The sequence below is a fragment of the Dermacentor variabilis genome, chromosome 2 (genome assembly GCF_050947875.1).
Source record: "Dermacentor variabilis isolate Ectoservices chromosome 2, ASM5094787v1, whole genome shotgun sequence".
NCBI lineage: Eukaryota > Metazoa > Arthropoda > Arachnida > Ixodida > Ixodidae > Dermacentor > Dermacentor variabilis.
Window position 1 is genome coordinate 108739019 of NC_134569.1, and position 26302 is coordinate 108765320.

The following is a 26302-nucleotide window of genomic DNA, read 5'->3' on the forward strand; positions in this document are numbered from 1 at the left end:
TATGCTAAATGGTTAAAAACAAAAGCTGCTCGGAAAAACATGCTTTCTCTGAGTGCACACAAAAGCTTTGCACGAGAATCGTGTGAATACAACATGCCGACACCAGAATGTGACAAACAAGGTGTTTGCCTGTGAAATCCAAACATATTAGAGACTTTTAGCTTGTACGCTATTCCGGTAAACGGGAGCGGTTTGGGCGGATTACCGGATGGTCGGGGCGTAAACGTGAGCAGCCGGAGCGGTGAAGCCGCCTGGTGTTGTAGAGCTCAACCAGGCAAACGCATAGCTAAAACTGCAGTAACTCACCATATCCTGCTTCGCCACTCGTGCAAATTTTTGGCAGCGCCGTAATTGTGAACATGATTACGCCACTGTCGAAAATTTATGCCAGCAGCTAAGCAGAATATAGTAATTAGCTCTGTGTTTGTGTGGTTGAACTTTGCGCCACCAGCTGGCGTCACCAATCTGGCCGCTCACGTTGACACCCCCGCTAAACCGGAAAACCGCCCGCGCTTGCCTGAATACCGGACACGCTAAACGTCTCTATTATGCGCAGCTTAAGTCAGCAGTCCTGATTAAATCCTGGTCACACAGAAAAATTCAACCGAAGCGTATACGCGTGGAACAAGTATTATGTGGCTGAGGATACGTATCCGCAATCCATTCAGAGCACTGAACGCACATTTTTTTGGAACAGACCTGCTGAGAATGTTAACCAACAATCCGCGAAAACTCTGGCAAATACTAAACCCTCAACAAGCATGCATTATCACTCTTACTAACAGACTTGGAAAAGAGGTCAGTGATGTTGAATGTGCGAACATATTTAACACCGCATTCTCATCCATTTTCACTAAAGAATTTGACATACCACTACCTTTCGTAACTGCTTATCCGATATCACTAATGCCATCAACCACATTTTCTGCACAGGGAATGGCCTGTATTATTGAAAACATCAAGCTGTCATCCTCGTCTGGTACTGACAAAATCACTTCCAAGCTCTTAAAAAACACTCAGCATGTCTCCACAGCATAGTTATCACTACTGTTCCCGCAATCACTTTACACAGGTAACATACCCAGCGACTGGCAAGTGGGAACGGTCATTCCAGTCTTCAAATCAGGTAACAAAGAATCACCTGTTAACTACCATCCCATTTCCTTAAGCAGTGTCCCATGCAAAATCATGGAACATGTCATTTATTCTCACATAATGAATTTTCTTGACTCGAACCATTCTTTTCATCCCCCTCTGCACGGATTTTATAAGGGCTTGTCCTGCGAAACGTAATTAGCATTTTCATTCATCATCTGCATGTGAATCTTGATTCTAACGTTCAAACTGATGCAATCTTTCTGGACTTTGCTAAGGCTTTTAACAAAGTACCTCACAAATGCTTTACTAAAGCTTTCCCACTTAAATTTACACCCTAATGTATTACAATATATAAAAGAATATTTAGCACACCGCTCTCAGTTAATCTATGTTAATAAGCAAGCTTCTAATCACCTACCAGTAACATCAGACGTCCCTCAAGGATCTGTGCTTGGTCCCCTCTACTTTTGATATACCATATTTATTCAAATCTAGGCTGATAGTTTTGTTGTTGTTTTTTTTTTTCAAATAATCATATGCCAAACTCTAGGGTAGGCTTAGATTCGAGGATTTTAAAAAACGCGCCAGGTTGTAATTTAAAATGATAAATATGGTGCATAGCTAGCACCATCGAGAAAAGTCATTACCGCAGCCGCTATTAGCCGCGCCAGTAGCAAACTGAAGTACACGAGCAACGTCGCTATTTTGACGTGTGTTGTATCGGCGTGCGGCGTGGCCCATAGCGTGGCGTTATCATAATGGCACTAAACAGGCGATGCCACTATAGTGGCGCTTTCAAAACGAAAAAGTTATGCTAGCTGCAGAGGCGTCATCAAATGTTCAAGCTAGATGGGACTTCAGCATCGATGAGAAAAACATCCATCGTTGGAAAAGGCAATGGGAGACGCTTTTTTCGTGTGCCGCAACAAGGAGATGACAGCGATAAGGAAAATAAGCGTGCGATAACAGAGAGGAGCTGTTCATTGAGATCGCACCGCATTTCGACGCATGTGAGCCGTGCCGCACTGTCTGCGCATGCATGGGCACGCGGACTCGCGCGAGCGTGCATGTCGTCTGGGCTAGCAGCGATGATAACGTAGAGTGAGCGCAGCATGTTCATACTAAATAAATGCTGTTTTCATTTTGTGAACGCTGTTCTCACTTTCTTGTTCAGCCTACATTCGAGGTAAGTTTTTTTATTTTTTCTGTCTTCGGACATTCAAGAGTCGGCTTAGAATCGGGGCCGGCCTAGATTTGAATAAATATGGTACATAAATCACTTACCCACGCATGTTTCCTGTAACATTCGCATGTTAGTCAATGACTGCGTTGCGTACCGCACAGTTACTAACACATCCAATCAGCTAGCTCTCCGAAATGACTTGACCTATGTACAAGACTAGTGCAGCCAATGGCTCATGGAACTTATCCCCGCAAAATGCAAACGTGTCATTTCACCGCATACGCAACCCCCTTTCCTTCCCTTACTTAATCTCTGGCGTCGCAGAAGAATTCACCAGTTCTTACAAATACATGGGCGTAACCTTGTGCGAAGACCAAACCTGGAATGCACATGTCACAAACATCCTATGATTAGCTAACAGAACACTTGGTTCTTTAAAATGGCACTTTTACCCCGCACCACCAACTGTAAAACTCCTCGCATACCCATCCCTGGTATGAGCAAAACTAGAATATGCATCCTCTATCTGGAGCCCTAACCAAATCTATCTGATAACTTCACTAGAATCACTACAGAATTGAGCCACTAGATTCATTCACTTGTGCTATTCATACAATACCAGCATATCATATTTAAAAGCGAAATCCGGTCTAACAAATCTTGCTTTTCATCGTTGAATCACCAGTATGTGTTTGTTCCAAAAATTTTTTTCAGCTCACTTTGTATTCCGCCCTACATCAGCCTTCAGGCATGCATTTCACTTTACACTGGTCATCCCCTGCAAGTTGCCCGTCCACATGCTCATACTATATTTGTTACATCATTCTTTACTTGCTCAGCTATAGACTGGAATGGCCTTCCACAGACATCGCTGCAACCACCTGTCCACCTGCATTTTCTGATTGTGTAACTTTCATATTTAACCAATAATTTTTTTTGTATATGCGATTACTTATACCTGCACCCATCCCTTATGTAATACCCCCATATTGGGGGCCTTTAAGGTAATGTGATGTGAAGTGATGTCATTCTTTTGCTCTGAATAGCCGAAACACATGCATCTTTCACAGGCACATGCATCACTTTCACAGTTTCTCCTGTTCTTCTGGTCTAGGTGGGAATTCTGCTTAAAGTACTGCTGCGTAACAGGGAAATAATTGTGCCAAAGAATGGCAAAAAACAGGTTGACTAGCATGGCACACAAGGCAGTCACTACAGCCTGGTCAAGCAGGCTTTAGCAGTAACATTACAAAGTGCAAGATTGACTGGAGCCCTGGCTCAACACCTAAAAAAAGGTGCCCTCAGATGGTAGTGCTCACCAACGCAACGCCCTGGGTCCACAAGGCGAAAACCGGGGCGGCAGATGCACTGAGCTGTCAGTGTTCCTTTTATGGTTGACGGAATGCACAGGTGCTCACAGTTGCCATTGTTTTGGCTGCAAGGATGCTCCCCTGGCAAAAAAAGAAACAAATGTATGTTGTTACACTGTACATATGATAGCCACTGGCTTAGCAACACATGCTGAACAAAACAAATGTAGAAACAATACAGCTGGCACATTGACAATGACTCTCGGTCTGCAGATACAAACAGAAAAACTTTGTCCTGCCAAAATTGTCCCTACTAAAATAACTGGTGCGATTCAGTGAAACATTGATTGTGACTCAGGACAGGTTCATCACCTACCACCTGTATCCTTAGCTGATGAATCAGCTTCGCTGAATACTATAACAAGTGATCAGATTAAAGAAGTACACCAAAATTCCCTGAATGAAAAAAAATGCATGGCTGCTCTCTTTCATAGTTGTAGAAGCATTTGATGGCTATGCTACTAGAAATTGTAAATGCTTGTTTCACATGGCAATTTTCAATATTGAAGTGCACAAAAGGAGACAAAGCTGAGCTTTTTGTTTTTGAGAGGCAACAGGAAACCATTGCTCACCAGGTGGCATGCCTAAAACTGACACACGGCGCCTCCTAACAAGCTGGCTGAAAAACCCACAGTAGGACAGGGCTACTATGCCATGTTGAGACACATGTGAAACATCCCATGATGCAACTGTGGCTGTCTCTGTTTCTGTACAATGTGCTTTGTTCTCTACAAACTTCGCAGGGCAGAACGTTGTGTTCAAGAGCAGTGCCCAAGAAAGCAGATCGGGAGCCTTCATTTGGTTGCAACTGGTGCAGCGGGCAAGCAGTGATGCCAACGATTATTTTCCTTCAGGCCTACGGCTCCACCAATGTCACATTCATGGAGGGGTACCTTCACAAGTGTATGCTGTCGAAGCGACACAAGTTCTGCTCTGTGATGCACATTTAAGGTGTGGAAGAAACAGTGCATGATAGCAGCACCGATTCCGAGGTTGCAGCAGAGTTCCACTCGCAAGTTAAACAAACTTCATACAACATGAACGTACACATAGGTTCAGCTTGAGCACGCAAAGCTCCACTCAGGTTGCAGTGTGTGCATTATGTTGCAGCTTTAAATCAAATTAGTTTCTCAGAGTAACTGAGGATGCATTTGGCATAGTGGCAGCTGTTTTGAACAGGCACATCACCTTTATTTACGTAATCGGCAGTTATAGTTTTCATACTGTGTTAGATGCCAGTGAGAAGCTGTCTCATTTCACACTTTTCAGTGCAATGTTTTGAAGAGTATTCGCCTACTAGAAGCACATCACTTATGTAATTGGTAGTTACAGCTTTCCTAGTGCGTTAGCTCAGAGGCAAGATGTTATTTCATTTCGAGCTACTTTTTTCAATGTCTTCTTTTTTTCCCCCTAATGCCTACTAAAGGTACATGTCACTCTAACGTAATCGGTAGTTACAGCAGTCGTGGGGTGTTAACTCTCAGGTGAGATGCTGCCGCTTTTCCCGCCTTTTCCTTGCAATGTTTTGAACATTATCAGCCAACTAAACGCACGTTTCACTTCTTCAATGCTTACAACGAAGCATGAAGAGTCCACAACAAGCTGCACCTGTGTCAACGATGTAACTCATCGTTATCAACAGACCAATTGCAAACATGTGGTCAGCCGTCGTCTAAGCGTGACACTTCAAAGAGCAAATTTTTGAGGGACTTTTGGGGGGTAAGCTAGACAGGTGACCTTGCTGTGTATTGAACAAACACAGTGTGTTTAATGCTTTTCCCACATGGTTTTCTCCAGCAGTCCCTTATTCGTGACCCATCTAGAACTGTCTATGTGACAATGTGCTATGAGATGTGTAATTTTTAGCATCATTTTACACAACTTAGGCTGCTATATGCTTGCTTGTGTGCTTCTCAATTAAACACCAGGTTTTATGTTAAAAAATTATTTGGTGTGTTTTACAGAATACCAACCGACCACACTTGTCTGAATGCCTGGATCCAGCATTGCTGCTACTCCTCTTACAGCTTTAATGGGAATAAATAAAAGGAAATGGTGTCGATGTATTCCTCTCCACGATGACATTTGTATATGTAACAGTACCTACAGTTCCTGCCTTGTATTTTTGTGTTTCTTGTTTTATTATTATTATTATTATTATTATTATTATTATTTTTTTTTTTTTTTATTATTTGTGGGAGAGACACTATTCTCCACAGTAAGCAACAGCAGCCACTACAGTCCTACTACAAGGTTGAAATACTGGCCACCAGGGCGGCACAACATGTCGAATGAAACTCCAGCGCAGGATCGCTATAGTGGCATGACCGATGCTGTCAGGATTACAAGGTCCCACACAACATATAAGTAAAGCACTTTTAGCTGACATATTAATTTTACAGAGCAATTGTCTAACTGTAAGCCAAGCAATCTCACTGTAATTTATGCGCTTTTACTGCAGGATGACAGACAAGCACTCACGGTATGGTTTCCGTTGACGGTGGTAAACATGAATGGAAAACGGCCTTGTCAGGTTGGCTTTCACGGTGCGAATGTCGCTTTGATTGTATTTGTGCACAGCCACCACGGAATTGCTGTGCCAACTTGTCACGTACAGGTAGTTTTCGAACACCGTGATGCCATACAGGTTGCGCATCTACACCAAGAAGTACAGTATGTATGAGGGATTTACATATCGATGTCGCATGCATAGTATAGCATTGTTGTTGTTGTTCATCCGTCAATTACTTCCAAAACACCCCAAGGGCATCACAGAAAGGGGGAAAGGAAAAGGGTGGCTCACACAAAAAGCGGAAAAATAAAAGGTTAGATAAAACAGGGGAGGCCGTATATAGATAGATAGACAGTATATAGTACATTTTACAAGCTCAATCAATGTTCACAAAGCTACATCAAACTATGGTGCTGGACAGCTTATTCCACATAGTAATTACATGAAGAAAACAAACAAACAAAAGAAATCAGTGTAGAATTATACTTCTTAAATTTTATTCTCACAGTTGACTTTTCTAGCGAATACAGTTGACTACCATTAACTCAACCCTGACGGTATCGATGAAAATGATCGAATTAACCGGCGGGTTGAAATAAACAAGATCTAGAAAAAAATGACAAAACACACCGCTGATTCATTTCGCAGAATTTGCCCGACACTGATACGCCAATGAACTAAACGCTCGTCTACTTTTTGTGTGTCCAAAGTAGAAAACTAATGTAGAAATGACCTTAAAGCGCCTAAACAAAGTAGAAATCACCCACGCAAATAATTTTTTAGCAAGAAAAATAGCCAAGGGTTTAATATGTGTTGCACAATGACAGCCGGTTTTGCCACAGTACATTCATGCTTAAGAGGTAAACCATACGAACACTACAAAGGCGGTTTGGGTTTTTTATCCGATTGCACCGCGCAGGCATTTTTCAGCCCAATAAGGCATGCATTAGAATCAGGTAAGTACCATAATCAGACATTGTGAGCTACGGTTATTGGTTGAAAATCCTCCTTGGGCAGGCCGAAAATAGAGAGATGACATGTGTTCAACGCCTTCACTGTCCCCTAAGCTCCGCAAGACAGACGTCGCCACTAAAGGGGTCACTATTGGGGTCACCATGGAGGACAGGCACGTGTGTGCTGAGTGGTCCAAAGTTTGAATTATGCAGCGAAGGCCAATTTTAGAATAAAAATACCAAAAGTTTGGGCCTATAGAAATGCACAGGCGCCGGTTAGGACCTGCGGTCAGGAGTGAATTAATCGAAAAATCGAATTCATCGGAGTCGAATTAACGGAAGTCTACTGTATAAGAAGAACAGTTATGGGCACTGCAAATGTGTTTCTCTACATCAACAAAGGCAACGTTATTAAGGTGATAAATGAGATTCAAACATAAGTTCATAATTAACAAAAGCAGACAAGAGAAAACAAAATGGCTTACGGGAGCCCCGCGGAAGACAGTGGTACGCCTTGAACCATCGTAGCTGATGCGTTCCACCATGTCAAGGTAAGTGTCAACCCAGTAGACCTCTTCCCTGGGTAAGTCAACAGCAATGCCAAAAGGATAGACAATCTTCTGCTCCACGAGCTTGGTCCGCTCGGTTCCATCCAAGTGAGCGCGCTCCAACACCGGCGCTGCACTGCCCCACTCCGTGACAAACATGAACCTGAGAATCAGGGGAGGCACAGGGAATTTTTAAAAAATAAATAAATAAACTTGAGACTGCAACGACTGTGTTCAGTACCTGTACTCATTTACTGCGACAACAAAAAGAAATCAAGTTACGTTAAATTCCATGCAGTTTTGCTCAAGTCTTGTTCGGTCCCCCCAATTGTCTGCAGTTTCTACACCCTTCCAATGAGAGAGATCCTCTAGACTTAAGAGTGAAAATGCACGGCACTGGCTTAAAGCCTCTGTATCCTTCTCTCACGTTGCGCCTCCTTTTCCTCCCTCAGTTTATGCAAACCGTTCTGCACACTGTGCTGAGCAGCTCCAGCGTTCCCCTTATAGGGAGGCTTGACTCTACCGAATCTCCCGACATTCGTCTTCTCTGCACAACTCCTTCATTTCCTGATTTTTGGCTTCCCCACATGATGCGGCAATGGCAGGGTCATTACACGATGTTGTAGTTACTCCGCTTCATGGAAGGCTTTCTGTTAACCTCTGGAGCATGGCGTTCGCCCATGGGTGAACACAATCACTTTTACATGCTGTGGTTTGCAGGAGCTCATCCGTGAATGACATGGGCCTATGGGCAAAGCTTTGCTCAGTATCCTTGCAAGGCGAGTCAATTCCTCAACGTAGTCTTATTGAGGAGTTAATACTGATACTTTGGCTAGCTGGCATTTTTGTATTCAAAACTCAACGAAAGCCCTTTCACGTGTTTTCACAACTGTGTTGTCCTTTGCTTTGTTTCCAAGAACATGTAACAACGTTCCCTCCAACTGAGCAGTAGTTGCCACTAAGCTTCGATGGCTGAGCTATTGCAACTCATGTGCATGGGTGGACAGACAGGACACATAAGATTATACTTCCCTTCTCAAAACTGCTGACCCAGTAAAACAAGGTGACTATGTGCCCACAGCAGCATAGTTGCAGAAGCTGCAAAGGAGTATCGTGCTATATTTTAGTGGACAACAATCTTACCTTGCACAGACCTTCTTCCACTATGCGAGCTTCCGCAGAACTGATCTGCTATATTATGCCCAGTAAGCTTTCACTGCTTTGTGTGATATCGGCTGAAGTAAGCATCTGCAGATGCAAACGAGCAATCTCTCCTTTCGAGACGAAGAAAAACTTGGACAGTGATGGTTCTAAGTGTCAGAGTAGTCTTCGTTTGTGTAAGTGGTGCTCCGCAGGGGTAAAAAGAAATGGAGCAACACAACTATTTCTTTCTCCTCTTTCGTATCCAGCATTTCACTTCTTACTTATTGACTTTGTATATATTCATTCGCCTTGGTGCTGGTTAAAGGATAAGCTTCACAGTGCAGCATCAGCCAGCCATTCTAATGAGCATTCAAGAGGCTAGGCACAGTATTGTCTGGGCACAGTATTCTTTACTGCAGCATTGCCAGAGTAACTGACAGGCAGACTCTTCGACTGGTAATCCATGGGTCTGAAGTAGGAATACTTGTGGGGCCCTGAGATTTCCTTCTTTATAGAATTCTGGCAAAGCATACTGTGATTTCAATGACGGACACTGGCAGCGGCCGAACATAAAAACAACTAGGCAGTGATCCCATAACAGCTATCGCTGTAAAAGAGATAGAGAGAGAAACTAAGACTGACCCTTTGTAAGGGTCCAGGGCAATGCCACGGGGTTTGCTCAGTCCAACGTCAATCACTGTGACGCACACAGAAAGCGAGGCATTGCAAAGAAATATGGTCTCCCGCACATCGTCCAGGAAGTACCAGTTGCCAGACACCCAATCCAGCGCCATTTGATTGACAGCTGAAGAAAAAAAAAACGGCACACTGAATTACAACAAAATAGAGAAACATGTATTCAAACGTTGCAGACAACACAAGCTACATAAATGCACATTGAGATGCTGTGAATGAAAATTTACGAATACTGAAATTTAGTCATATGGTCTGCCGCTTTCCTTGTGCTATACCAGAAACACTTCAGACACAGTAACATCTATGGAAGCTTTGTTGTGGTAACTGCACCGCTTTTTCTTCTAGGTACCAATATCAGACCACAGCAAATTTGTAGAAGCAGTACCTTAGTCTTCGAGCCAGACATCATCATGCCATGTGAATGTCATTTCGTGTGAATACAACGAAGGAAAAAAAGTTGCTATCCAAACCATCACGGCTGTTTCTGAAATCAATGGTACTGAAGTGTCAGCTTTTATCTTCCTACCTGGCAAGCACATTACACAGTTTAAGGAAATGCATCATAACACATGCTTTGAATATCAAAGCTTCTCAAAGAGCTTTTCGTGTAGGGCAATCTCACATTAAAATTCAGGTCAGAATGCTATATAGTTCAGTGATGAAACCAGCTCAATGCCAGTACAATGATAGGATTTGCATACGCAGTGACAGTAGCCTCCTGAATAATAAGAAGCTAAATAAAAATAATTATTTCTAACACTTGCTAACAGGGAAACAAATCACTAGTGTCGTTGTATATTGTAGGGAAAGCAGGTCACTGCATTTATTTAAGAAAGGTGAGAAATCCCAACTTACTAGTCAATGAAAAAGAATCTTTCAGCTTCAAGTTCCACCGCACATCCAATTGGGAGACAAGAGCACACTGCAGGACCGTCTCATTTCCTTCATGGTTAATCTGCACAATGTGAAAAGCTGATTAACTACCAGCCTAGCAAATCTGTGCCACAAAGCAGAGAGCCCACTTCACCATATCTCAAAACACTAACTGAAAAGTGAGACATATGCAATACAGATATCTAAATGCTTCCTCACATTATCTTGATGCACTGCCAATGTAGAACACTTTCATCACGAAATGCATGGGATCATGAAATATCTTCATGGTAGAGAATGCTTCAATATAATAATCCCATATATATATAAAGCAGGGCGCCTACCAAGTTGACATTTCCAAATTCCCTGAGTTTTCCAGGTCTTCCCTGAACACCTTTGCAAAATTCCCTGAATGAGCCAGAACGTTGTTTTATGTCAACACAGGCTGACACCATGTTGCCAGATGCTGTCACTTTCTAGTAAGCATGTTGGAACAAAAAAATGACTCAATCCTGTTTGAATAGTAAGTAGTAACATCTATTTTATTTAAAAAGAAAAGAGAAAGAAGGTGTTCGCAATATGCACAGCGACAAAATGGTAAAACCCATTCCAAATTGAGTCGAACATTTTCAAATACGAATGAAAAGGAGATGTATGCATAAGTAAATATTTTTGAATATGAGCTATTTGTATCAACTAATAGCAAGCTCATCGGTATGAGGCCTGAATTTTATCACAACTAAGATTCGCTCTCGGCAGCTGAGAAGTCAACCTCAACTGTCCTGACATACTCTCAGCCCGTACACAACATCTCAGTGTTGGGTTACACTGCTTTAAAGAGTTTATTTTGGTTTGGATGAGGGACACCTGCACCTCGGCGTCAGCCAACACTTCTTTTCAAAGCTCGTCATCATCATCAGCCTGGTTACGCCCACTGCAGGGCAAAGGCCTCTCCCATACTTCTCCAACAACCCCGATCATGTACTAATTGTGGCCATGTCGTCCCTGCAAACTTCTTAATGTCATTCGCCCACCTAACTTTCTGCCGCCCCCTGCTACGCTTCCCTTCCCTTGGAATCCAGTCCGTAACCCTTAATGACCATCGGTTATCTTCCCTCCTCATTACATGTCCTGCCCATACCCATTTCTTTTTCTTGATTTCAACTAAGATGTCATTAACTCGCATTTGTTCCCTCACCCAATCTGCTCTTTTCTTATCCCTTAACGTTACACCCATCATTCTTCTTTCCATAGCTCGTTGCGTCGTCCTCAATTTATGTAGAACCCTTTTCGTAAGCCTCCAGGTTTTTGCCCTGTAGGTGAGTACTGGTAAGATACAGCTGTCATACACTTTTCTCTTGAGGGATAATGGCAACCTGCTGTTCATGATCTGAGAATGCTTGCCAAATGCTCCCCAGCCCATTCTTATTCTTCTGATATTCTTCTTGAGCTCAAGCTCCTTCAAATAGGTGGCAGCACGCTTCCTTTTCCGTTAATTCCTCAGTGCATCGGACCTTTCTGTTCTCATCCTCCTTCTGCCACGATTTCACCCCATGGATCATCTGAAGCATCCTATTGGTCAGTTGTACAGTCAACGTACGATTTTTAGGACTCCCTAGGGGCCGCAAAACATCAAAAAAATCGGGCAGTCCGAAAAAAATGGATGCATGTCTTTAACTGCCCTTAAGGGCTAAAACTGCCACAGGCACGTCCAAAAAAGCTCTTAAGGCCTGCCAGTAAACTTATTAGGCATGTCGGTGCTCGTACTGTGACAGGAGATGGAGGTGCATGCGTATGTAATTAAGGAATACATACTGCGTCCTGTGACAATTGCCCCTTCCCACACTTGTTATGCTTCACCCCCTAACAAAACTGTACTGATGCGAAGCTAACTTTCAGAAACTGGCATTGCGCGACGCGCTGTGCTCTGCGAGCTTCGAAGCTAATCGCGAGGATTACAAAGGCAGAGAATTCTTTTAATGAAAAACATGGCACTGCACAGCAAGAAGTTTAATAGCGAACGTAGCAGCAACAGAATGCCGGTTCGAGGCGGCGAGATAATCAAAATGGCAGCAGTGGTGGCTTTGATTAATGTCATGAGACCTGCAGTCAGGGCAATATACATTGACTATACGGAGTACATGGTGGTGCCGCAAAGCCGTGAAAAAAGTCGGGCGTCTGGAAGATCGGTTAACTACTCGGGCAATACATCGTGCCGATGACACGGCGTCAATCACAATTCGTTGCAATTCCTCTGTTACTAAGGCCAGCATTAACACGACTTTCGGTCCCTTTCAATAAAGTTACAGCTAATTTTCCCTGATAAAAGCACAAATTCCCTGAGTTTTCCCTGAGTATTTTCAGACTATTCAAGTTCCCTGAGAATTCCCGGTTTTCCCCGTTTTCCCGGTTGGTAGACACCCTGATAAAGCCCCTCTATAATTAGTAGCTATAAGTGTGCTCAAAGAAGCAAATTTTATTAAAGGTAGGCTTAGCAAACATAAAGCGAAAAAACAATTTTCCTGGACACTTCACTTGAGAAAGCAATCTGCTGCTCCTGAACTGATGCAGTTAAGGCTAATACTATGCTTAGCCAGATGTCTTGACAACGACACAAGTAAGGGGTGCAGAAAATCAGAAGTTACTAGTGACTCGGAAGCCGTCACCACTCACATTCTCATTACCAAATTCTCATCACCACCCACTAGGACACCTTTCAAGCTTCCTGAACCCTTTAAATGGCATGGACGAGCCTTAGTCAGTTACAACTTTTTTTAACGTACTAGGTTCTTGTCATTTCGTATTTTCAGACCCAAGCTGTGAATTTGCTACCCCCATGTTACGTATATATACAGCAGAACCTCATTTATAGTTTTTTATAAAAATAAAAGCAAGAAAAGATATACTAACCAAGAAAATGTATGATCCAAAGTCACTAAAAAACTTGACAGACGGAACTGCAGTTGAGATCTACGTAACGCAAAGCGTTGCGCGAATCATTGCAGCTGCAGACGCCAATGCGCACCAAGCTGGTGGGGCCTGAGCAGCCTGACAAAAGCTGCATTGGCCTTTTTGCAGCTTCGGCAGACTTACGTTTGCGCTACTCTAATTCAGCCTGTGTCAGAAGCTTTTCTGAGCGGGACACTTCTGAGGGAAATTTTTATGTGCCCACTCGTCATGAACCTTTGCAGCAAGAGTTGCCGATGCGCGTAGAGCTGGTGGGGCCAGAGACAAAAGTTGTTTTCCTATTGCGTAGCGTTTTAAGACAGTGGCGAGAAACCGAAACAAAATTGAGCTGGTTGGTGATGCCGGAATACAATGCCTGTGATGCAGCAATGGCGCCGCATTTGGGTTAGCCCTTATTAAAAGCATGCAGTCTGCTTCCAACAGCACTATGCCCCATGCGCTGTCACAACAGGGGAAGATGATTATTGCAGTAAGGTTGGTGGTGATAGCTGTGAATACAGCATGCAATGACCCGACCAGGAAGGTGGTTTGCTGGTACTGGACTAAGAAACCGAGTGCACGCCAACGTTTTCATGTGAGGCGGGCAAGTGACTTTTGCAGTGAAGCTGCTATGGTGGGCAGCTACGGTTTTAATCACGTGCACCTCGCGTCTTTTCTTGTTTACATGGGATCTAGCAGACAGAAAACATATCATACGATCGCAGTTTGGCAATGTATTAGACATTGGTGCCGAAAGATAGTGGTTTCTGGGAACGTATGAACTAGTTAAAAAGAAGCGGAACTGTATTGGGTCATTTTTTATGTTCTCAATAGCGAACGTTGGTGCCGGCAAATCGTACTTAATGGGACTGTAGCAACGACACTCTATTATATTTCAAATCAGCAAAAAATTTGCTATCCAGATGTGCAATAAAAAGAAAATAATTTTGTGAAAGCTTTTTTTGGATTTTTTGCCAACACTTAACTGGTTAACCTCTTTTCATGGCGACGACTCAAATTGTCACTAGCATTTCTCGCTTGTGAACTTGTGGACTTAGTCTGTCAAAGCTACAAGCGACACGGAGCACAAACGCGCATTGGCATGGCAGCTGAAAACCATGCACACTGCTGTGCTACTTATGTGTAGTCAATGCTAAATCATACAACAAGGAATTCTCAGGTGTTTTCACGCACATATGTTACTAAAACACCAAAATGTGATCATGATCATGTAGACTTTTGCATTACAGGCAAATCCATTACAAAATTTACAATGAAGTATTCATAATGCAGAGAGAAACATTCACAACATGTTGAGAAAGCAGGAAACTAGCTAGGGCACATTTTTCTTATTATATCATAACAGTCATTTTATAGAAAAGGTGCTGTTTGCAGAGGCATTCAAAAGCTTAGCTCCTAGTCCTGGCATTGAGCAGCAGATTACATCTTCCTTTATGGGTATTTTCAAACGTTGAAGCAAGAACCAACTCCAGAATTTATATAGCAAACGCATTTCCCACATGTGCATGCTGAAACAAAATGTGCTATACCCAGCACACGGTCTTGTTCATATGGTTAAAATCCATGGCAAGGCTTTCTTTGACTGGAGCGATGCTGCTGTTGCCGCCAACAGGGGAACCGTCCAGGTGAATGTGTTGAATGTTAATAGAATTGGCAAAAAGGAGCGTGGCTTCTTCATCTTCTGGGACTGAAAAGAGGAAAACATGAAATGGCTCAGAGAAAAAAAAAAAACAAGGAGACAACAGAACCTCATTTGCGTGTTCCAAGTCATAGAATTTTCCTTGCTGATATGTCACATTTGTTCAGTCCTGGTGAAATGCCTATAGACTCCTACATTTTCTGTTCTCATTTGACATGCACTAATAATTTTATGACATTCCCGCATCTTGCGTCACACTTTGGTTGAGGCAATTACAAAGTTTTATCAATGTATGGAGGAAATAGAAGCCCAAGCGTTAGCTGAAGAGAAATGCTGCACCTGAGCACTTAAACACATGCGAGCTTCCCAGGAATATGGCCATATTGCAGCCCCTGTCACCAATTAATGACCCAAGGCATGGCATTATCATCATCACTTGCACTCTCAAGTACTGGCTATTGCTCAAAGTGTATAGAATGATCGCAACAGCGTGAGCATCAGCCATAATGGCAGCAGTAACATCTCTAATAAGGTCAACCGAGATCTAAAGTGACTGACAAGTGGCCAGAATGTGTTGTGAGACATTGATGGAAATGAAATGACCATGATTTACAGTGATAAAACACAGTATGCTGCTCACGATTTAAGTAGGAATTATAATTTTAAAGTGGCAAAGAAAGTCTAAAAAGGCAGTAAAAGGTACGGCCTCGCGGTGAAGTATTGGTACTTCGCATGTACTAATATACGAGATTACTTTACGTAAGTCGGTTGTTATTAAGTACAGCATCTTTATTGCTTAAAATTGCAGTTCATATATTATTAGGCTTTTGCACGTTATTCTATGCTTACTATGAAGTGAAAGAAGTGCATGCTAAAGAGTGGAGCAGCAGGGTGGGCAGAGCTGGGGGGGTATTCTGTAAGAGTCCACCTAGTGGACTGTCCGCTTTGGCCGCAGCTGATTGGATGCAGCTGTACAAGAGAGGAGGAGACAGTCAGCAACGGCCGAAATGGACAGTCCACTAGGTGAACTCTTACAATACCCACCCCGTTCAATGCATCGCGGCGCACATGAGGACTGTTGTATGCGCACGAGTTTGCATGTTAGTATCCCGAGTTCTATGGTTCTGTGAGGTATAAAATGCCATCAATGAATTGTGCTGTGAATGGGTGAACAATAGCCCTACTGGCATATCCTACCATTTAGCTTCTTTGCTTAGGTAAAAAAAAATAAAAAGCCTGGCGCATGCAGCCAGCAAAAGCACGGCCTTCGAGATTGGTTGGTGTTACTCAGAGGGCGCCGTTGTTGGGGCGTAGATTCGAACACCTACAATTATTGTAAAAATAATTCAACACTTCATAAAATGTGAACAGCAGGAACATTGACTTGATAAACAAGATATTACTTACTGCTACAGCTGCACTTGTCGTGTGCTTCCTACCAATGACAGCACAACTACATCCTCAATGCAGATCGGAAAATTCTGATAAAAAATGTTTCACTATGTTTTATGCTTTACCACTGCATGATTGGACACTCAGACCAGTAAGCTTTCCGTTGCACTAAAAACAACGGGTACCATAAATATCGGTTCTTGGTCCCTTTAAAGCCCGAAAGACAAGTTTGATGAGATAAACAATTACTTAAAGGGCAACCCTGGCAATTTTTCGATGTCAATGGATGTCGATGAAATTCGCTGCGTACGTTCCTCTGAACGATTCCGTCATGTCTTCAGAAAAGCAGGCTTGAGAGTTGCACAGATATTTTACAAATTAATTTAATTAATTGCCTCAAACACCCTACCTTGCCTCCTCCACAGTTACAAGCCGCATTGTGTATAACGTCAGGAGTGTTCTATGCAGAGCATGGCGGGATCATCCAGACAACATCGACGAGAGCGTTGAGGAGTCGACGCTCATAAGCTAGTGCATGGCATGAGACGTTGCTGTCACGAGAAGTTGCATTCCTTGTAGACGAGCAAGAGATGGGAGGCAAGTGGTGTTGCATTGTGGGCTGCACAAACTTCAGCCCTTGCCATCCATCCGCACACACAGTTTGAGCCGATGCCGATGCCGATCGCATTCAGCCAAGGTTCAGCCTATATGTCACAGTCACGTAGTTGACGCGTCTACTGCTGGTGAACCTGAGCGACTGACCTGAAGCTAATTAAGCCATCAGGATGAAGAAAACTCCTTCTGTAGTTCAGTTTCGACCATACAGATTTGAAATAAATGATTCCTCGTTTTGTACGGTGCACACACAAAAAGTGAGAAGCGACGACACAGTGCAGTATCGACATCGGTATGTTGCCATTTTCGACGGAAAGCTGCCTGCCGCACTCATCGGCACTACCCTGGATACGCCCATGTTCGGCACTACCTACGAACATGAGCGTATGTTTAGGTATTGTCATGCAGACTCATTATTTAGCTTCCGAGGTGCACTGCATGGCTCATATTCCAAATGGGCAGCAAGCGTAGGCCCCTTCAATACAGCAGCGTAAACAACCGCCTCGTTCAGCTGCCCATGGTGTCAATACTGGCATCAACGTTTCCACGAGAAAACTACGCATTCTCTAAATGAACAATCATGCGCGCAAAGTCCTCATCTGTGTCCACTTCGTGGAACATATTGCGTGCATGAAGAGAATATGAAGAATGATAAGTAGGCAGCATGACAACGCTCGCGTACTACAATTTCCTACTCACTGTTTTCGAAGGTGTGCGGTTGCTCATATCGGCGTGATTCGGAGTGATGCAACTGTGCTTACGTGCACAAGATCTGCCTGATTTATATGTTCTGACATTGATTGATGTCACCGGTGAGAGGCTAGCATTATATCTCAAGCAAACAACGAGTGGTCACAGTACCTGCAGATGTAAACAAATGCACTGTTCAGTGCTTTGGACTGTCAGTGATATACTTGCAGGTTACAAATGCAGAAAGTCGTGCTCCACATCTTACAGTGAGCATGCAAGTGCTTCCCTGAGAAGGGGTAAAACGTCTAAAATAACAAGCAGCACGTATAAAATAAGCAGTTCGGGCCACCCTTGGTCTTCATGTTGCAGCATATGTAGCACATGGGCGCTGGCTCTTGTGGTGGCGGGTCAAATGCGAACGGCGATTCGTGGCTATTGAATTCATCAGAATCATAACTGTCAATATTTGACATATCCAAAGAGCTGGTTTTTGACGATTTAAAATTATGTTCAAATTTGCAAAACAATTCTGCTATCAGACACATGACAGAGGGGTCTCGGGAACCTAAATATTCCATTACCTTGATGTGGTCAAAAAATCGCCAGAGTTGCACTTAAAAACAATGTTGCCTTTGCTTACCTTTGTGGTCTCCTGGCTCTAAATGTGTCAACAGACCAGCATGGCAGACAGTAAAGACAATGGCAATGGGACATAATACAAACAGGACAAATATTGCATCACATGTCCCACTGTTCACGTTCTTCACCAAGTTGAACATAAACCAACTAGCCCAGCTTAGAACCATTGTGTCGACAGAGTTATACAAAGGGTAATATATTTCATGCTTGGGTTTTAGGCACCTCACCCCAACTGAAGTTGTCTATGTAAAAGCAAAAAAATAATTTAGCAAAGTAAGTGATCTTGGGCAAGAAAAAGGAAAGACAGGTTAATTAAGGTCTTGGGCAAAAAGCACCCAAAGCCAATGGGGCCCCTAATAGCATAGCAGTGAAAAAAGAAACACAACTGTTTTGTATTACGTGTTTTGACTTTTTAACGCCTAAGCCTGAGTTGTGCTCCCCTTATCAGTACTGATATCACCAAATATGAGTTTTACTTCTCCAGGCCATAATTGCTTTCCTTTGCTCACGAGAAATGAGCTGCGTCCATCAATGCCTTTCTGGTTCCGTTACTAAAGGCAAGGAGCCATGTATTTTATGTGGTATTTCAGGGCACATTCCTAAATGTGCAACTAAATTTGAAGCTTAATTAAGGAAAGGGCTCCTTATGACAACTGTCTTTCCCTAATACTAATTTAATTGAGTAAAGGAGATATGTATTGCACATGTAACATATTTTAAAACATGTTGGGCCACAAGCACACGCTAGAAATCCTTCAGAATAAATTCGGGAGTTAGAGGGTTAACTAAGCATCACCTTGCAAATAAAACCAACCTCAGTACAGCCAAACCTTGATATAGCGATGTTGCGTCCAGCAAGAAAATACTTTAGTTATATATCCAACATTTGTTATCAGCATATATTTGTAACACATTGATATTGGCGAGAAACATGTCAGATTTACTTTGTTATATCCATGTTCATTATATTCATCGTCAACTGTATCTTATAGAAAGAAAAGTGCTTCCATACTATGTCCTGTTCACATAAATTGACAAGCAAAGATAGAGCAATAACACAGCTTATTCTACAAAATTATCTCAGTGCATTAGACTACAAACATAAAAAGAAAAAATAACAAGGAGGAGCATTCACGCACCATTGATTCCAAAGCACTGGCTTCCAACAGCTTTGTATCCTTCAACACAGCTGCAGTTGTGCGAGCCCTTGGGTCCACTTGTGCAATTCTAATGAAAAAAAAAAAAAGTCGGATAAGAGGCGAGTGTTAAGTTTAAACACTCTCTCCTGCCTTGCAATTTCTGCCAAGTGCCATATAAAAAAAAGAAACTTCATCAGGGAGACATTCTAGCCTGAGTGGCAGGACTCGATTCTATACAATGCACTTCAGCACAGAAAAAAAATTATCACAGTTTCACCATAAGGGTGAAGCAATGAAAGTAATAGCAACATGTTAGAATATTATACAAAGTGTAAAACTCATAGCTGTAGTGGGACTATGAATTGAAGCAAACGTAAGCCGACTAAGTGAAAAGAAGCTGCTGTGCCAGGGGTTCTCTCTTTGAATTCTGGCATTGGACAATTTCATTTATGTTTACTAATTAAAACACATCTTTCTTAGCTACTTTACTACCGCTTTTCCATATTGGGTATGTTTTGTAGGGATCGAGGAATGCACGAGCACCACTGCACGGGCATTCACCTGTTCTGCCCCCATCTCTACGCCTCACTCCCTTCCCACTCGCGACCGGTTGTCAGTGGTGGCGCTTCACTCGTGATGGTTTGCGGTGGGGGCAGGACACTGACGTTACGTCGTGACCATGTTCGACTGCCCACAAGACAGCGCGAGTCTCTTATCTCTAGGATTTCGTTGGGTACATACATGCTTCCTCTCGTTTGCCAACACCTTTGTGACTAGGACTTGGGCGCACGCATGGTGCCTTTACCTGTGCACGGAGCACATACTTTGTGTTGATCCTTTATGGACACTAAGCCGAAGAATGCGTGCCTAGTGCTCGCGCGAGGTCATATTACGCCGAGCCACACTAATCAGAGGCCCAAGCCAAAGGAGACTGTCCGAGCTCTCGCGAGCTGGCCCACTAGTTATCGCGAGAGCAAGTAGCATAGCCGTCGGGACATTTCCTAGCAGCACGTCCCAACTTCACTGTGCTCTCGCAGCCACATGCTATAAGTGGCCGTCTATATTCTTGCCCTTAGTGCATTACCCCCTTAGTTTTAGCGCCACCCTGGGACTGAGAATTTGTGCAGTGTTGTGTGCCACCGGAGACAATAAACAGTTTCTGTTAACTCAGGGTAATACTGTGTTTGTGTGTGCATCGCATGGTAGCCCCTTGCGGCCCGAGCTCGGGCGCAGCAGCGTGCTAGAGGCGACGGCTGATGTGGCCCTGTGGCTTGCTAAGCTCAAACTCGCGGTGGTCGGTGCTCCTGTGAGACCCTAAGACCCTATGGTTTCAAACATCTTTTCTGGGCTCATCCCAGAGGTAGTACATAGCTGCGCTAATAAAATTACATCATTTTCAGGTTTGAGCTCTGTTATTGTTTTGCACTTTTAATATTTAACAGATTATCTGAGATAAAAGGCATGTGCTGCCGGTGTTTTGTTTCATGACATTTGTTTGTGGGCTGCCATTCTCAAAATTCTGAGGAATAATATTGTCAAGAATGTAAGACCTGGCGTGAGCAACTTTAGAGATAGAATGGTGTGGCAGCATAACCTGCATATACCGCAGGTCATATAGCATGGTGTGACATATAGCATACATACAGGTAAATATATGCAGAACCTCACAGCGATGGTAAAAATTAGCTTGGAGTGTCCATATAATTGCCACCATGATAAAAAAGCAACTGTCCACCCTTGTATAAAGAGCATTTCCACATGATGCTTTGCACAGTAAAAGCACGTGCTGATGGTTTGTAACACTTAACTTTTTCCCTACCATAGGGAAAATAGGTGTTTTTTGTAGGTTAGTCAGATGTTTTTTCTGAAGGAACTACTGCACTCATTATTTTATGCAATACATAAACAAAAATCAGAATAAATGCATTTTTCCCGCATAAATGTTTTATAAACGAGATGTACATCATAAAAAAGATATAAATTGCCAGAATCAAGATTGTCGGAAAAAACTGACAAATACTGTAAAAACACACTCGTATCTACTAAGAAAATTTTTTTTTTTAAATTCATCATAATCATCAGCTTGGCTACGCCCACTGCAGGGCAAAGGCTTCTCCCATACTTCTCCAACTACCCCGGTCATGTGCCAATTGTGGCCATGTTGTCCCTGCAAACTTCTTAATCTCATCCGCCCACCTAACTTTCTGCCGCCCCTTGCTACGCTTCCTTTCTCTTGAAATCCAGTCCATAACCCTTAATGACCATCGGTTATCTTCCCTCCTCATTACATGCCCTGCCCATGCCAATCTCTTTTTCTTGATTTCAACTAAGATGTCATTAACTCGAGTTTACTCCCTCACCAATCTGCTCTCTTCTTATCCCCCTTAATGTTACACTCATCATTCTTCTTTTCATAGCTCGTTGCATCGTCCTCAATTTAAATAGAACCCTTTTCGCAAGCCTCTAGATTGCTGCCTCACAGGTGAGTACTGCTAAGATACAGGTGTTATACACGTTTCTCTTGAGGGATAATGGCAACCTGCTGTTCATGATCTAACAATGCCTGCCAAACGCACCCCAACCCATTCTTATTCTTCTGATTATTTCAGTCTCATGATCTGGATCCGCCGTCACTACCTGCCCTAAGTAGATGTATTCCCTTACCACTTCCAGTGCCTCACTACCTATCGTAAACCGCTGTTCTCTTCCGAGACTGTTAAACATTACTTTAGTTTTCTGCAGATTAATTTTTAGAACCACCTTTCTGCTTTGCCTCTCCAGGTCAGGGAGCATGCATTGCAATTGGTCCCCTGAGTTACTAGCAAGGCAATATTGTCAGCAAATTGCAAGTTGCTAAGGTATTCTCCATTAAATCTTATTCCCAATTCTTCCCAATCCAGCTCTCTAAATAATTCCTGTAAGCACGCTGTGAATAGCATTGGAGAGATGCCTGACACCTTTCTTTATTCGGATTTTGTTGCTTTCTTTATGGAGGACTACGGTGGCTCTGGAGCCGCTATAGATATCTTTCAGTATTTTTACATACGGCTCGTCTACACCCCGATTTCGTAATACCTCCATGACAGCTGAGGTTTCGACTGAATCAAACGCTTTCTCGTAATCAATGAAGGCTATATATAAAGGTTGGTTATATTCAGCACATTTCTCTATCAGCTGATTGATAGTGTGAATATGGTTTATTGTTGAGTAGCCTTTACGGAATCCTGCCTGGTCCTTTGGTTGACAGAAGGCTAAGGTGTTCCTGATTCTATTTGCGATTACCTTAGTGAATACTTTGCAGGCAACGGACAGTAAGCTGATTGGTCTATAATTTTTCTAGTCTTTGGCGTCCCCTTTCTTATGGATTCGGATTATGTTAGCGTTCTTCCGAGATTCCCATACGCTCGAGGTCATGAGGCATTGCGTATACAGGGTAGCCAGTTTTTCTAGAACAATCTGCCCACCATCCTTCAATAAATCTGCTGTTAACTGATCCTCTCCAGCTGCCTTCCCCCTTTGCATAGCTCCCAAGGCTTTCTTTACTTCTTCCGGCGTTACTTGTGGGATGTCAAATTCCTCTAGACTATTCCCTCTTCCATTATCATCGTGGGTGCCATTGGTACTGCATAAATCTCTATAGAACTCCTCAGCCACTTGAACTATCTTATCCATATTAGTAATGATATTGCTGGCTTTGTTTCGTAACGCATACATCTGATTCTTGCCTATTCCTAGTTTCTTCTTCACTGCTTTTAGGCCTCCTCCATTCCTGAGGGCATGCTCAATTCTACCCATATTATACTTCCTTATGTCAGCTATCTTACCCTTGTTGATTAACTTGGAAAGTTCTGCCAGTTCTGTTCCAGCTGTAGGGTTAGAGGCTTTCATACATTTGCGTTTCTTAATCAGATCTTTCGGCTCTTGCGATAGCTTACCAGTATCCTGTCTAACGAAGTTATTATGGACTTCTATTGCACACTCCTTAATGATGCCCATAAGATTGTCATACATTGCTTCAAAACTAAGGTCCTCTTCCTGAGTTAAAGCAGAATAGCTGTTCTGTAGCTTGGTCCGGAATTCCTCTATTTTCCCTCTTACCGGTAACCCATTGATCAGCTTCTTATGTACCAGTTTCTTCCGTTCCCTTCTCAAGTCTAGGCTAATTCGAGATCTTACCATCCTATGGTCACTGCAGCGAACCTTGCTGGGCATGTCCACATCTTGTATGATGCCATTTACTAGTAGAGTTTGCAGCCCGGAATAATATGCGAATAATGAATACCTTCTTCCGCAAGTGGGATAAACGATAGTGGACGTGGAGGAGCCTGAATGGCGAGACTAGAAATGCAATGGACTTCACACTGTGCGCTAACCCTGGCATGATAAAAAAAATTCTGAAATATACAAAATGTGTTGCCGTATAAAAGGCACTATCTCCAAAAAAAAATGGAAATTTTTCATGAAACAGGTATTTCACTACGAAAATCTTACTGCAAGCACTACAGTTTGGTGTGCCGTGCTGCTGCCGCTGATGTTCCAGGCTGGCTTGCATTGTCGTCACTCTAAGAATCAAAGTCCAACGAAAAGGCAGCATCCTCAGACCCTCTGCTGCTTGATCCATCGATAAAATCAGACACAGACGCAGCTGAACTGCGAGATCTGCAATCTTTCAACGCATGCACACTGCTCCCTAAGGCGGCCATTTTTACGTTCTAATTTGACGATCGCGAAACATTGGAGTGCGTTAAAAATATAACGCCTGGCAGGGAAAAAGTGAACTGCTTACAAAACAAAAATATAGTTCTCCCACTTCACATCCTATGCCATAGTGTATCCGTCAGCGTGCGGAAGGTCTCGAAAGAGGCATTTCAAACCTTCGATAGCGGGCGGCCATTTTTGCTTTCTATTTTGACGATCGCGAAACTTCGTAGCCCATTCAAATATCACTGCCTGGAGGAAAAAAAGTGAACTGCTTAGAAAACAAAAATATAGTTCTCCTCCTTCACGCCCGATAACACAGTGTGTCCATGAGCAGCGTATGAACGCTCTCGAAAGTGGTACACAGGACTTTAAAATTCTGGCTTTGACAATTCTCACATACCCTTGTTCCCACCAGCATAATTTGTGTTCAAAGTAAACAGGCCAATGCATGTAGTACCAACTTACATGGTTACTACATCTCAATCACAGAAAGCGACGAATTTAGCTTTTTCTTGTTTTCCACCATCTAACAGCAACAGCTGCTATTCACTCTTCCCTGGATTGAAATGAAAGTGTAAAGTGATGTTGCCAAGCAAAGGAGAAGCTTGAAATTATGTACACCGTCCGATAATTCAGACATGCTTGATCATTTGGACCGCTCCGCGGCACCATCTCTAGCCCCATAGATTCAATGTATACTGACAACCATAACTTCAGACACCTTACAACGCATCGTGTGATAATTTGGACTCTGAATGCACGACCATGCCCTAATTTGACCCCAGAGTTGAGCGGAAATAGCGATATTTTTGCTTTGATGGATTGCCGCGACCAAAACCTATAAACCTCGTAACCAAAACTAGTGAAGCCCAGTCGGTCTAGTAGTCGCTGGTGGCTATTTCACGCATGTATTGACTGTACTTTCATCTATCTGTAGCAACAGCATGGAAATGGTTGAGATAAGGGCTTCAATTTTGTAGCGATGCCTTCCGCTCAGTTCTATGCCATCTTATCCACTGTTCATGCCCAACTGCTCCCGTTGATGACCTATGTGGAGCGTCCCTCTGGCCATCGATGAAGGGCGAAAAGCGTGAAAAGAAATTGCGTAAAAGGCACTACTAGAAAACCGTGGCCACGGAATGTCTAGGCCAAAGGCAAGCGTATGCTTTAAAGCAATGAGCTGACTACTTTGGGCCGTATTTTTAGACAATTACTTTTGAAGATACCTTCATGTTCATGATACTTCCAGCGACTAACACCAGATGCATCCAACAGGTGGCAGCATTTCCATACTGATACAAGATGGCGTGCTTAGCTCTATGCCAAGAATGCCATTGCTCGTACATGCTGATGCATCTTGCGCTAGTCACGCGAAATTAAAGGGTCCCCAAAAATGAGGATCCAAGGATATAGTACATTTTATTTTGGCCATTTGTGGAACAAAGCCACTTATTTTCCGGCGCATCCAGTATTTCAGGATTGCGATTATTTTGACCTCTAGGCGGTCGTCCTTAAGTCCGAATTAGTTGGTAACTGTAGTAGGCTTTTCGATACCAACTAGCCACCCCAGTTGGTGGTGCCAAGGTGCAGTGATGTTGCGAGGTACATGAATATTAATTGTGATGTTGTTACAAGGCCATCAGAGGTGTACTACAAAACCTGAGCATAAATAGGGCTTTGACAAGGTACTGCACATATTGCTGTGACTGCACTGAGAGTTCACATGGGAGTGCTGAGTTTTCTTTTGTATCCTTGCTCCCACTTTGTGAAGCAAAGAGAAGCAAGCTGTGTCTCCACACGAAGACGCAGTAAGTCACGGAGATTTCCACAGTGGATAAAGTAAACCCAATAAGCAATTACCTGGTCGCAGGTGCCAGGAACACTGCAAGGGTCCGCATCAACACACAACGAAGGCATCTCCCGGTGGGGCTCCATGCCCTTCTTGCAGAAGCAGACAGGACCCTGGGGTCCCGGCTTGCAACCATGATCACACGAGGCGTTCGCACATTGAGCTGTCTCTGCTGCAGTGTTAAAAGGCAGGAAGAAACGTGACTTTAAACTTAACTTTTTTTTATCGTGAACTGTCTTTCCAGCATGCTAGCACTTTGATGACCAAACTGACACAAGGCAAGTTCTTTCACAAA

General features: G+C 43.1%; 1 protein-coding gene across 2 annotated transcripts in view; it reads right to left on the minus strand.

Moving 5' to 3' along the window:
- LRP1 (LDL receptor protein 1) overlaps positions 1-26302 on the minus strand; it is a 223339-nt gene that overhangs the window by 174507 nt on the left and 22530 nt on the right. For both annotated transcript variants that reach the window (XM_075681667.1, XM_075681666.1), the window contains 8 exons: positions 26019-26179; positions 19458-19545; positions 14873-15030; positions 10359-10458; positions 9450-9612; positions 7602-7827; positions 6133-6307; positions 3601-3732 (listed from right to left, as the gene is read on the minus strand). In XM_075681667.1, the coding sequence (XP_075537782.1) occupies positions 3601-3732; positions 6133-6307; positions 7602-7827; positions 9450-9612; positions 10359-10458; positions 14873-15030; positions 19458-19545; positions 26019-26179 (1203 nt within the window). The remainder of the gene's footprint in view (positions 1-3600; positions 3733-6132; positions 6308-7601; positions 7828-9449; positions 9613-10358; positions 10459-14872; positions 15031-19457; positions 19546-26018; positions 26180-26302) is intronic.